Source organism: Tetrao urogallus, assembly GCF_951394365.1.
Source record: "Tetrao urogallus genome assembly, chromosome: 7".
Lineage (NCBI taxonomy): Eukaryota > Metazoa > Chordata > Aves > Galliformes > Phasianidae > Tetrao > Tetrao urogallus.
In genome coordinates this window covers 27,023,830-27,038,338 of record NC_136820.1, presented here as the reverse complement: position 1 = coordinate 27,038,338, position 14,509 = coordinate 27,023,830, and the positions used below count along the sequence as shown (strand labels likewise).

The following is a 14,509-nucleotide window of genomic DNA, read 5'->3' as shown; positions in this document are numbered from 1 at the left end:
CCTAGGGAACTTGGAGGTCAGGCAGGGTAATGAGTGCTCTGGGCACAGTCAAGCACACAGCACCCACAGGTGTGCACCATCCCCATTAGCATGTGCCATCCCACAGAAGCTGCTTCAGGCTTGTGGACTACAAGTTGCATGCATGTTGAAGTGCTTTTCTGGATGTGGGCCAAAGTGCTCAGTGCTCTGCAGGACTGGGAACTTAGATTTGTCTCTTTGTGACAGTGAAACGCAAAGCATCTAGTTATAACTGCAACACCATCACGATAGAGAGATTATGGATTGGTTTTTTCATGCTTGTGGGTTTTCCATTCCAGATAATTCAATCTTTATCTGCTTTCATTGGGAATTCAAGGTTACAGAAAGTAACCAAATGGAAGTGTATAGGTTTGTATATGCAGAGTGCTAGAAGTCCCCGTAACGTGATGGGGTTATTTTTTGTAATGAGCTGTTCCACTGATAGAGCAAATTAGTGCAACCGTGTGTTTTTGTCCTACTGTGAGAGCAATTATATAGCGTGTCTATTAGGAGACATGAAAAATATTTTTGACAGATGGTATGGCTGTGAATTAGGATTTATGAAGATTATTGTATGTCTGGTGTGCATGGCACCTGGGGTTATTACATTGATGCAAGAAAGAAAAAAATCTGATAATAGCTGCAGTGTTTTGCATCTCCCTACTGTCACCTTAAGAAGCAGTTCATGTTTATTTGATATGGCACTTCTGGATAATCTGACGTACGCTCTTTAGCCAACAGATGTCAGCAGATTTAATGGGTGGAAACCATACCAGTAAGTGTATTAAAATAAACCACTGAAAATGAGAGCTGCATTTAGATTGTGAATTAAGATTTTTTCTCTTATTGCGTGTTGGATTTTGGTTTGTTTTATAGTCCTATTTCTCCTTCAGATACTCAATTGCTATTGCCTTCTATCTAAGGAGCTTGTTACACGCTTTCTAGGGCATGAGAGAATCCTCCAAGGGATTGCTTAATCCATAAGTACCTAATTTATATGTTGTTGTTATAGCCACTCTTAATTATATACCTTGCTGTGATACTTATCTTCATAGGACATAGCCTTTGTTATGAATTGCAGTCATTCTGTTATAGCTCTTGTGACCTTTCTTGGCATAATTTAATATTACAAACTGGGAATGTAGCAGATAGAAGGGCCATGTTTCCTGAAGTAAATTTACAATTATCCATGGCTTTTTGCACGGAGACACTGCACAGTGCACTGTTTTGGCTGAGTTCCCAAATAAATCAGGAAAAAAACCCAAACTTTTGTATCAGAATTTGCAGATAATATCCTCATTACATTGATCCCTTTTAAAGCTCTGCTATTTAAGGATTCTACATAACTGTAAATAGCAATTTCTTTGGCTGTATTTGTCAATGGGGAAGACAGAAGATATAAAATGTCAAGGAAGAGATAGTGGAGCTTGAGCGCACAGTAAAAAAGTGAACAGAAAAGAATTTATCGTTACTTTTACTGTTCTGAAGAAATAGCAAGTCTTGCTGAATGTGTTAGACTTTTAAGATCTCCTTTAGAGCAGATCACCTGGCAATTGTCTGATATAATTCCAGGATACGAATAATGCTAATGTTACCTTCTTTTCCTTTTAAATATATGTGTATACTAATTCGTTCTTCCAGACCTTGTATTGTCCAGTTTTTACTAAACCCTGGCTGTCATGAATATTTTTACAAGTTAGCAGAAAACGAGGTATTACTGATTGTGCCTTCATTTAGTCACCCAGCTCTTAGTTTTCCGTTCAGAGTTCCTGCATTTAAAGGCTCAGAATGGATGTTCTGGGTCAGTTTTACTGCATCATTTTAGATTCCCCACATTTGCTTTAGAGAAAGTGGTTGATATATCACAAAATCATTACAATTATTGGCCAGTGTCTGTGGTTAGTCTGCTCCACTCTGACAAATGCTAATGTTTATAGAAAATGTTATTAAAAAAAGAAAAAAAAAGAGAGAAAAAAAAAAAAAAAAGAAAGCCTTCTTAAGCTGGGATTCTAGCTGTGTCCTGGTTAGATTAATTGCTTGTCATATGTCGTATTAACTACAAGTATTTCTTCTTCGTCTGTAAAGCCCTTAAAGTGTGTTGGTTCATATTTTCTCTCTTCTTAATTGGGCATGTAAGCAGTAATCACTTAATGAAATTATCCACTCTTAGGAGGGACTGGAATAAGACTGTAACATCAGGTCATCAAGCGCATACTTTTCTCTGAATGCTGGTGCCTTCAGAAGAAAGATCTGCTTTACTCGACTCTTGTGTATGAGTTTTAGCTATAGGAAGTGAAGTTTTTACAAACTTTTAAAGAGATTAATCGTTTTCAGTGTTGATGCTTTGCAATGAACATCATTGTTCGTAGCTCCCTCCATTCCATGCATGTATGATACGCAGCTGGAGGACTTGCATTTACTGTGCAGGCACAGATTGAGAATCCCTTCAAAGCAGAGCTACTGTATGATAAGGAAGTCACACTACGTGGTTGAGATCTTACTGGGAAAGAAGGTAAACAGCCCAGTCAGCTAAAAATCAGCTTTTACACTCTAATAGCATCTGTACTTCATAAAGCTTAATTACATTGTTTGTACTGCTGCCTGTTTGATAATCAAAATATCTAAGGGGTCTTCTCATACTAGGAAGATCTCCAGAATGTACTGACCAGGGGACTTCTGCTTGCCATCCACAAGTGGGCAACCTGGGGGGTGCAGGTGTGTGGGTGTGTATGTGTTATGTATGAATGTATTATGTATACATGCATGCATGTGTAAAATTTAAGCAGTACGATCATCCATAAGAAAGTCTGCTTCTGCACATCACAAAGGATAAGTTACTGTGGCTTCACAAGCAGTGTTTTATAAACTCTCATGATCTAGTGACCTAGAGTCAACCAATAAGAGCTGGTCATGTGTTAGAAGAGTACCGCCTTCTAGGAGTTTTTTCAGTCCTAAAGTGGTTAGTTAAACTCATCTGTATGTCATCATAGACAGTGGAGGTTACTTCAGATCTGTAGTAATTATAGTAATGTCAAGAATGATGTCAGTGTCCTTTTTTTTAAAGGGTAGTATTATATTTTTAGATCTAGGGAACTGGATTGGGAATAGAGAGGTGTGAATTAACGTGGCTGCCACCAGCTTCCTCTCATTTAAAAAAAAAAAAAAAGTAATGCAGCTTTATTACAAAACACTTTTCTGTGGTACTTTGCAAGTTAGTGCTACTTGTAATGTAGTCCCTTTGTTTAACTTATGTTGAGGTTTCATTGTGACAAGAACTGAGGATGCTTAACATTCTTTTCAAAAGAAGCTTTGAACATTCTGTGTGGTTAGAATACACTTGTAACTTGGATCACAGCCCCAGCAGAGACATTTGGGATCCCCACTGCCATGCTGGAACTCGGAGTTGGGATGGGATTGATCTGCCCATCGGTGGGATTTGTGCAACAGGAGGGAGAACTGCCTCCTGGAGGGAAAGAATGGCACACAGCCGTGTTACATTTTCGTACCTATAATGAGCACCATATACACCCACATGTAGAAGTTAATAAAATAGTAAAATTGTCCTGATTGGCAGCCTCTGCATTTTTGAGAGCTAGGTACATATGCTCCATATGATGACCAAGGCACGTGTATGCAGAAACACAGTTTGCATACCTTGCTATTTAGTTTGGGCAGAGATTCATTGTACGCTTACTGTAATTGCATGCTTATTCAGTTACATTGGATTATTAGTTGTAAAGGAGATGCTAAAATTGGATGCCCAGATGTTCACATTTTCAGGCTTTGTCTAATTTTGAAATCTTCTGACTAACTTAATCCCTAGATAAAACGATTGCTTATCCTGTATCTCTTGCCCAAACGCATGCGGTTGGACTAAAAGCCAGTAATGCTGGTTCACTTTGCTGCTGTCAACGCGTTGATTGGTCAGTCATCCTGCCTCTGGGAGTAACCCTTCTGGGCTTTCAAAATATTAAAATTGATCTAAAATACATTTCAGATCATACATCACTGGATGAAACAGTGTGCTAACACAGCCTGATGGAAGTGTGATATTTACAGTGTGATGCATTAGCGCAAAATGGTGGCTGAAAGACCACAGTATGGGTCAGCTTATTAATAATTACTCTAAACGTCACGTAAGGAAAGTAGCAGTGTCCTTAGATTAGTTTCTCTGCCACTATCAGGGAAAAAATAAATAAAACAAAAACCAGCAGTAACCAGTCTGTTTTAAAGTAAAGGAAAAAATGATGTGAAAACTGCCCTATTTCAGTCCAAAATGCAAGTACTGATAATACAGGAATATGTTTTTGTGTAATTTCCATCAATGTGATTTGATCCTTCCTCCACAGCGTGCTTTTGCTTTAATTCGTACCTTAAAAAGTTTCTCTCAAAACTTCACCACTCCTTCATTGTGTTGGAATTTAAAAAGACTCTCCACTGGGTAGCTCATAGCAAAATTTGTCTTGAAGTGCTTTTTAATTATATATGAAGATAAAATGGGCTTGTTTGCATTTTTTTGTTTGATTCCACATGATCATAAATGTTTAGAATACTTTTCTAGTGTCACAATGCAATTTTTGTCAATGCTTCATAAAAATGAATCTATTTTAAGTATTGAAAAATTGCCCTTTCTTTTCACTGTGGTCCAGTTATCTTCCTTTTACAGAGAACCACAAGGTCCACAGAGCTGAAAGAAATGACCAGTATTTGTTTCTTTTTGTCTTATTTATTCCTCTTCTCTGAAAATCATCTTGCTCTCATCCATGTGTCACAAAAGCCTAAGCAGTAGGTGCTGAGGACAGCTTTGTTGTTTTGTGAGCTCTGATTTTGGATAAGCCCTCTCTGTGCAGAAGGTGCTCTTGACAGGTGCTACCATTACACACTGTGCATGGCATAACTTACAGGCAGATATCCATCCTTCCTTTCTCTATTGGCTTGAATCTCTGTAGGGAGACCAGGTAGAAAGTTGCATTAGTAGATACTTGACCATTTTTTTAGCATTGGAATATTTTTAATTTTTAGCTGCAATATATTGCTAGACTTGCCACAAACACTGATTTTATACCTCAGGATAAAAACCTTGGAGTAAAGCCCTTAGTACAGTACTGCATAGTATATCTGCCTGAAATGCCTTAAAACTGAGGAGAGATGCTGGTGAGAAGACCTAGAGGATCAGCTGTCTTACAGAACTTGAGGACAGACCACAGATAACAGGATTTGCAGTTACACTGGAGAAGGCTTCCTGTGGGCTCAAATTACTAATCTTTTTCTGTAATCACTATGGACAGTTACTAATTTCAGAAAGCCAAATTCAAGGTCACTGCCTTTCCCTTTCTTCTTGTAGATGCCAGTTACCTATCTGTATTTTTCCTCTCATTGATATTTACCTTGTAGGGAAGCATGCCGTTGTCTAGACTCATGGAGAGATTTACTTTTCTTCTGAAATGAAAACATCATTGTAACTTCTGATTTCGGCAGCTTTTCCTTCTTGGTTCACTTTGCTGACAAAATTACTGACTTTGGTGAAACCGTGCTTGCTAAATATTTTCTTACTAACCTTTTCTTTTTAATTAACTTTTCTACGTTCTTTTCTCAGGTAGAGTTCTTCCTTACTTTTTCCAGTCCTTGCATTTTCATACACATGGAATAATGTAGCAAAATGCAGCATTGTCACTCCTTTTTAGAGGCTCTGCTCCATGACCATGTGCTATTTCAGAGGAAATTTATCTTTCTCCTATAATTCTAGCTTGCCATTCTGGAGCTTCTGCTGTAGCAGGGATTGGGAACAAGAGATAAAGTCAGGGAGGCAGGGACTCCATCTGCTTCTCTTGGTCAGACATCAGCTGCCCCAAAAGTCTTCAGAATTTTTCTTTTTTTACCTAGAGCAATGTGGAGAAACTCAGATCCTGTCATTAACCACAGGGATTGAACGTAGGTGCTAACTTTAAACTCATTATTTAAATACTGTTTGCTTAAATATGCAATCAGTTTTATAGAAAAATCAATATATCTTGAGAAGATATGAAGAAATGAACCGTTAAAACACAACCTTTGCTCCTCATTTCAGCTTCACTAAAAGAGTATTTTTAGAGGAATATTTGCATTCCAGTTACTTAGAAATTATTCCCCACATACAAAGTACTCATTCATGGTTCAGCTGCTTCAGCAGATGACTGCATTTTAGTAGTTAGTATGAGGTTAGTATTACGTCAGGAACGAGGGTAACAAAATAAATCTGAGTTTTTTGTGCCTTTGCACTGAAGTCGCAGAAGAAATCCCTCATCAGCATTTATCATCCTCCTCTGTTTGTGTTGCAGCATATTGTCCTTCACTTCAGATTTGTGGCTGTGGGATGCACTGCTGGGTGCTTAGAGCCGCCTGTATTTTCAATCACAGTTCTTCTGGCTCACCGTTTACTCACTGTAGTAATTTTCATGACCTTTTTAATCTTTCAGCATACACACTACAGAGAAAAAAATACAGCCACGATCTGGCCCAGTTAGCAGCATTTCCTGGCACCGGCACAATCACGGCACGTTGAATATTGTTGGTGTTGCTTATTGTGCTGTGTGAGATCGTTGCTATGAATAGCTTGTGTGCTGCTTCGTAGGAACAGGGGAACTTGATAGGCTGAACCACTCTCACATCTAAGATCATTCTTATCACAGCGCTCACGTTGAGGGGGAAATGTTCAAAATTCACCTGATAGGACAGTGCCCTGAGCACTTAGAGGCATGGGGAGGCAGCAGGAGCAGGAACCCTGCTGCTGAGGGGCATAAAAGCCCATAAGCATCCTGAAGTAGCACAGAGTGCTAGAATGGGCTGGGATAAAAGGAGGGATAAGGACAGGAATGACGTTCTGCTTCCAGAGCAACTATAATTGTTCAAAGAATTTATCATAAAACATATTGCTTTAGAAGGATCTCGTGATATAGTGCCAAACTGCTCCCAGATAGACTGATTTCTGATGTCTTATTGTTGGCAAAATCATTTGTGTGCAAGAATGCCCCTGGCTCCAGGAAAGGGGTAAAAGAAAATGAATTCTATTAAAGAAAAAAGAAATTAGGGCCCTACCTCACTAGTGCAGGGCTTAAAGCTTTTGTGCCTGGTATTGCAAACCTCTCGTAATGCTCAGCTGAAGATCAGGCTTCTTTGACTACATGACATTTTTCTATGCTGAGTGACAGAGCTCCAAGTCTATGGCAGAGCTCAGAGCAGAGCCATCTCTTATTTAGATCAGTTATTGGTTTGGGACCTTTGCAGTTCTGCCTTTTTGGTTTATACAGTTTGATGGTGTTTTGGTGCATAGAAATCTAGGTATATTCATTTTAAAAGTTTAGGTACTCCAAATTCCTATGACACAAATATTATTGTAGTTATGTTTGGAAATTAAGACATTGAGACAGCTGTTTCTTGTGTTGAATCAGCATTTTAGGAAGTCGAGTAAAACAGAAGCTCAATCTTGTTTCAGTTGAAGTTTGCAAAACTGTTAACTAAGAAAACAGTGTTTTTCCTCTAGCATGAGTAAATGAGGTAGTTACACACCAGATTTGCAGTCATTTGTGGTACTTAAAAATACTTTCCAGGGCGAAATTGCATTTTACAGGTATTTAATAAATAAAACTCACAAGCATCTCTAGTATTTACCAGGACCATTAAACTAATGTATCTTAACCATGGAACATTCAGGATATCAGCAGTTCAGATAGCAGTCCCGCAGTGCTTTCTCTGTTTATCATTTCTAGCTGTTGAAAGGGACAAGGAACACTTACTAAACACTGAATGCTCAGGCTGGGGCAGGCTCATAACAAGAACTTTGCAGCAGCTCTTTAGGACAAACAGCTCAGTGCTGTGTTACAGAATGGGAGTTATAAAAAGTTGGGAAACAAGAGCCCAAACCGACTGGGGAAGCTGATTTCCATTGACAGCAACCATAGCTCTAAAAGCCTCTGAGAGAACTCCATCCTGGCTCTGTGTGCCAGACGGCCACTGGCATTATGGTTATGCCTGCATTCCTCTTAAGAAATTCTCTGACCGTTGCCAACACCAGGCATTATGGTATTGCAGCCAGTGTGAGGTGTCCTGCACTCTTCCCTCTATCTACTTCTGTTGTCCCATGGTAGAAGCAGCACAACAGCCCGTTAAACCTTCAAGCCGTTCAGCTCTCAAGATTCTCATGAGGTTTCTGTGCCATTTCAGTGGTGTTCCTGTTTTACTGCTCTGTGTATATTCTGTGAAGACATAGGCCACAAACTTACTGGTGTGCAGGGTGTGGGGTTTTTTGTTCCTGTGTTCAGGTTTGCATTCTTGTGACATTAGAAACTATGATGTCATGTACACTTTTTCCATCCCTCCTGCCCTTTATTTCAAGCTTAAACTTCTGAATACAAAGTGCAAACAAGCCTTTCAAGTGTTTTTTTATTTTCCCACCTGCTCCTCTTTTCAAATACAAAAAGTAATGGCAAAGCCATTCATTGTCATTAGTGGTGATGCCTCTGGAATCCCTACAGATTTTCTAAAAAGGCCCAATGAATATCGTAAAAGCATCAATTGAGACACAATTGGAAGAACAATCCACTAAGACAGTCTCTGCTTCTTGATACGTCAGAGCTAACTGCACAATGCTACCGAAGTTTTAAGATGCATTAGGATACACTATTTGCCCTAATACTGCAAAATTGCCTGAATTGAAGAAAATATTTCTGTATCAGCAGCAGTGTTATCAGTCTCTGTCTTTTGCAGAGTTATGATATTGCTGAATATTTACTAGACAGCTTGGAATATGGAACCTGTCGGTAGTTTCTTATGGCTGGCTTTTTAAGGGAAATGGATCTGCTTCTGGGGAAAAAAATCAGAAAAAAGCCTCTTTTACAGAAAGTACAAATTTCTTGAGGTAAATCATTTCTTGGTAGAAAAGCTTGTTCAATAATGTGGATAATAATAATGCTAGCACTGATCTTTGATTCTTCTTCAGAGCACTGTAAATCTGGTTTCCAAGTACACTGCAAACCATGAATTTTCTTTCTTACGAGACTCCTTGGCAGACTTTGTCGTTAGCACACGTAGCTGCAGCAAATTGGATGTTTTTAAATGCATCTGAGGAGCATGAAAAGTAAGAGTATAAGAGCATAAGATGAGGAATTTACTTTAGAGGATACTTTTATACTTTGTTAGTTTTGAAATAACGTACGATGCCATTGCTGTCATAGCACAGTTGGTATCTGGTAGCCAACTACCATGTATGTTTACACACAGTTTCTTTTATCCCCTCTTCATTTGGATTCCAAGCCAAGAGTGAAGAGAGCACCTTGCTTATTGGAATTGAATCTGAGCACTATACCTTCTGTAATTTTAACTGATTTTTCAACTCCCTGGTGCTTGCTGAAATGTAAATTGTTTGATGATATTCTAAGTGCATTCAATTAATATTTCTTATAGTGGGATTGTGTGTCATAGCATTTGGCAGTGCTTTATTTAGCTAATGTCCAGAGAATACGCTCTGAATGGATTATATTTGGGATAAATAAATTAGACATTTAAGCAGAAACCAGTGTGACTAATGTGGGATATCAAATTCTCTAGGACTTGCAGTTCTATATGTGCTTGAGGAATGCATGCATGAAAACATGAGCCATTTCATAACCTTGACTTTTGGTTGTGCAGCGTGGCTTTGTGCTGGTGTTTGCATTCTAACCAGCTTGGGCAATTTTAGCCTTGGTGGGTGCCTGATGTTCTCTACTGGAGCGTCCAGTTCATTGTTTTGTTACCACAGATGCTGTAAAAGCCTGCTGGTCAGGTTGGCTGTACTGAAGACTTTTAACTGGAGTGGCTGTCTTTATAATTAGAAAATCGTGCCCTGGATGGGCAACTAAACTGATGAGGGTCTGGAGCACAAGTCTTATGAGAAGCAGCTGAAGGAACTGGGATTATTTAGTCTGGAGAAGAGGCTCAGAGGTGATCTTATTGCTCTCTACAGCTATCTGAAGTGAGGTTGAGGCGAGGTGGGAGTCAGTTTCTTCTCACATGTAACTAGCAATAGGACGAGAGGGAATGACATCAAGTTATACCAGGGGCAATTCAGGTTGATCATTAGGGAAAACTTCTCCAAAGGAGTGTGAGGAGCTGGAACAGGCTGCCCAGGGAGGTGGTGGAGTCACCGTCCCTGGAAGTTTTCAAGAAACATGGAGGTGTAGCACTGAGAGACATGGTTTAGTGGGAAATATTGTTGATAGGTGGATGGTTGGACTGGATGATCTTTCCCAACCTTGGTGATTCTATGATTCTGTGAAGTGCAAAATTGTATCTAGCTTGATAACGTCTTGCACATGAAGCCATTATCTGAATATCATCATAAGAGGGTTCAGATAATTATTCACCCTGAATTTTTCAGGACAGGAACATTTTTTTCTGTGTGTGTAGATAGCTGGTAGATAACAGACACTACCATTGTGCATGTGACACTGTACATCGGGTAAAAAGATGAGATCCACAGTATTCAAGGATTAAAACTGCAAACATAACAGTTTTCCAGCTGCCTATTTTCAGGGCAAGGTGTTGCTTGCTGTCTCTGTTGCTGCCTTCATCTCTGCACTCTGGAGCTGTACTTTTGGAATGAGATAAGGAGGCAGAAGGGCCAGCCTCACTCCCTCACCTCTGTGGCATACTTTAATTTCCCTCTCATTTTTAAGCTGTTCTTCTCTGAACAGCATGGCAGCAGGGATGTATGGCCAGGCTGACTTTGGCTGGAGTTTTCCTACCACCTGTGGGTTTTGCACATTGTATTACACAGCCGTCCTCCCCAGGTTATGTATCTTTTGCATTGTATAATTTGTTGGTGAATCGATACAATAAGACAGTCTAAAATACGACTTTCTGTGAATGTGAACATTTTAAACTATTTTAGGCATGTTTTGGTTTTGTTTTTCTTGGGAAAGATAGTAGTGGTTGATGTGTGGAACTGGAATAGGAAATCTTGAGATCTTTTCTCATTTCTGCTGTGACCTCATGTTGTGATACTGCATCCAAGATCTTATGAGGGCATGGGTGCACTGAGACCAAAAAACTATTGAATGAGAGGTCAGATTATGGCATTTGTTACACTGACTGGCCTTTTTTCCCCCCCTTTGTTCCTGGCTTACATATCCTATGTTCCATTTCAGGCTTTGTTTATGATGTTGTTTTGACTATTCAATCAGTATTAGCATCTATAAGCTGCAAAGAACTTTACAACCAGTATATAGATATTAAGTGCCGTAAGATGATGTTTAAGAGTAAAATATTTCTAATTTATCCTTTCTTACTCAATCTTGTATTGAAACATGAAGCGGGGCTGAGAATGAGGGAAGCTCATTCTTGTCCTGTCATTATCAGTACATTGTTTCTGTGTGCAGTAGGGGTCTAAGTTGTGGGGGTTCCCATTTGGCACCCTTCTAACAACTGTAAGGCTTCTGGAAACAAAAATTAAAACAAAAAAAAAGAAGAAAAGAAGAAGAAAATGCCAGCTGATTCTCTGATTTCCGTTGTAAATTGAGTTCATCCAGCTTGTAGGACAATTAAGACAGAAAAAGATGTTCTTAAAAGCATAATTTGCCAAATAAAATAAACATTAGATTGTAGGGATTTCAAATTATTGTCCAAGCTATGGGAATAGACGGCAGGAGATCATTTTTCCCTGGAACACATGAGTGGGGGAGGCTCTTTGAAGATCTGGTTTAATTGATTCCTAGATGTAACCTTTTCCTGTTTTCCATTTGGGCCTTTCTGGCTCCACTTTCTTCTTTAGAATATGAGACTGATGTAATACAAGCAAATACCAGCACCTCAGTGAAAGCTCCACAGCTTTGTTCTTTCAGGCAGAAGTCTAACAGATTTGAGCAGAGCAGAACAGTATAGGATGTCTTGAAACTTTGAGCAGCTACAAGTTTAGGTACATATTTCGAGTGTGGTGGAGGATTTTTTTGTTGGTGTTTTTTTTTTTAGGTAAGTATACCGTTATAAAGAAATGTTCTGTGTGTTCAACAGTGTTCTTAGCAAGCCAGTCTGTCTCTATCAGAAAAATGGATTTGAGTTTTGTTACAACGCCTTAAGCTTGCTTGGCCATGACAAGAAGGAAGACTAAGAAGGAAGACTTAAGTGTTGCTAACTGATCATCAACTACAGCAGCTGAGATCCCTTTGAAAGCGAGAGCTGCTGGTCTTCAATTTGCAGATAGCTCTGCTAATTACAGGAGACAAATACAAGAGGTTGGAGGAGTTTTCCTGAACTTACTGACTTACAGTTTGTGGTTTTTCAGTACTTTCTCTTCCCTACTCACAGATTTTTCTGAATGTGTGCTGAGCATGGAGGGTTGAAAGGAAGAAGTCCAGACTGCAATCAGAAATCAACGTGTAATGGTTTTGGCTCTTATATGACTTGTTAAGCACTTTGGAAGGAGTCGAATTGGAATATTTTTCTATGTGTACTTATATAAAATGGAAATCCCCATGACAATCATTTTATTCTTCGAGATTGTGTGCGAACTCTTAGTTTGAATAGCACTTGGTTGATAGAAATAGTAGAATAAGTTAGATTTGCTTTCAGAGGCAGAGTAAACAGTCTTTTCTTTGTTTTTAAAATGGTAAAAGTTTTAGGATAGATGGTTACTAAAGTCATTCTGGTAAGCCAGTATCAAAGCTTGTAAGACTGTTGTGTTCACCATTCAATCTGATGGCATTTTCCATAAATTACCTTAATTTATTCTGTAAGTCAGGATTTTTTTTATTTCATTGTTGGTTTTGTTTTATGGGTTTTGTACGTTTGGTTTTAGTTTGTCTGCTATAGTTTTCTTTACTGTGCTTTTTTTAATGCTCTATAAAGCACAGTTAGCAGACCTTACGAGTCAGTGAAACAACTCTGTTTTAAATTGGAGATCGTGATCAGTAGTAATTGGAAAGAGCTAGAGCAGGAGCTGGTAATTCGGGTTTCTTGTTGTTTGTTTAAACAGAGTCCTACATTTATAGATGACTTCTGAAAGGGTATAGAAGGGTACAAGGAACATAACTTTCTATCCAAAAAGGAGCTTTGTCAGTTTATAAATGGAACTGTGTAGAGTATTTTCCCCTAAACTTGAAGACAGTGTTCCATCTGCCTTGATTTTCGTAAAGGCGGAGTAACATTAAATAGGAGAAATTATGATAATCTTTCAAAAAACAAGAAAAAAACCTGTTGTTTTCAGCCTTGATTCAAACCAACCTACCTCAAAGAATTCTATCAATGTGCATTAAGATTTGCTATTTCGGATCTAGCTGAACTAAACTCTGGAACTACTTTTTTGTTTTGTTTTGTTTTTTTCATGAGAGGAAGCCATATCTGCCTGATGTGTAGCATCTAAATTACTGTTCTTCTGTTCTCTTCAGATAAATACAGGGCACCAATCGGAATTGACTCTATCGAGAGCAGAGGTGGGAAATGAAAGGAGCCAAAATTTGGAAAGCAGCCCTTTCATGTCAGATCTTCTAAGCGATGTACCCTTTGCCCTGGCACCACATGTGTTAGCAGTGCAGGGCACCCATAATGATGTTCCTGACCGACTGCTCACCTACAACATCAATGACAATTTATCAAGATTTTGGTACGACTTTACGCTTGAAAACTCTGTTCTTTGTGAGCCATAATGTTTTCTTGATCTTTTCTGTGTGTCAAGGGAAAAGTCTGAATGTGAAGATAAAGATTTAGTTTGAGCAGCTTAATTTTTTGGGGGCCTACCACTGATATAAGATCCATTGGATCAAAAGGATTGTTATTCAGTGCTGTGTTATATTCCTTAGATCTAAGTGGACTGTAACTTACTATGTTAAGATTCTGTTTATCTACAAAGAAACCAAGCAGAACTGTTTCAGTTTGATGCTGGATGTTGGTATCTGCTTCTCGTAGGTAGGCTGTAGACACAAACATTTCATAAAGATGAAGTCTGAGTACAACTGCTCTGTTTTGTTTTTCGTTCTGGTAATAAACACGCAGATCCTGCTATACGTGTTTCTTTAGATCACCTTTGATTTTCTGCAGATAGAAGCCAGTGTTAATAGTAAAGCATGCTTCTTTGTACTACTGGACAGAGAGTTTTCCAAGAGATAAGTTTTAAAACTCAGAGTTAATTCTGAGTACTGAAATAATTTGGAGTACTTGGTACGATTGATTACCAGTTTAAAGGTGACCATGGGTTGCTCCACTCTCTTCCCTGTGGATGGTATTTTTGTGCCCTCGTTTGTGCCATTCCTGTTGCCTGGAGAAGTCCTATAAGGCTGCCTGTTGGCTGCTGTTTGTTCTCACTACCACATGTGTTCCTGATTTATAAACGGATCAGCTTTTCCATTTTAACCTCTTTGCCCCCTAAAGAAGGAAATCTCAGGACACGTACTTTTAATGGTCACACCCTCCTTTTTTTAATTTGTGTGCCAGAGATACAGATGGCAATGTTTAACAACAGGAAAACATTACATTGTTTCTTATCCAG

The 14,509-nt window shown here is 38.9% G+C and overlaps 1 protein-coding gene across 1 annotated transcript in view; it reads left to right on the top strand.

Annotated features, from left to right (window-relative positions):
* UMAD1 (UBAP1-MVB12-associated (UMA) domain containing 1) overlaps window positions 1-13,670 on the top strand; it is a gene marked incomplete at both ends in the record, with an annotated part of 62,985 nt that extends 49,315 nt beyond the window's left edge. The window contains one exon of the mRNA XM_079538351.1: window positions 13,413-13,670. Coding sequence (XP_079394477.1) covers window positions 13,413-13,670 — 258 coding nt within the window. The remainder of the gene's footprint in view (window positions 1-13,412) is intronic.
* Window positions 13,671-14,509: the final 839 nt, after the last annotated feature.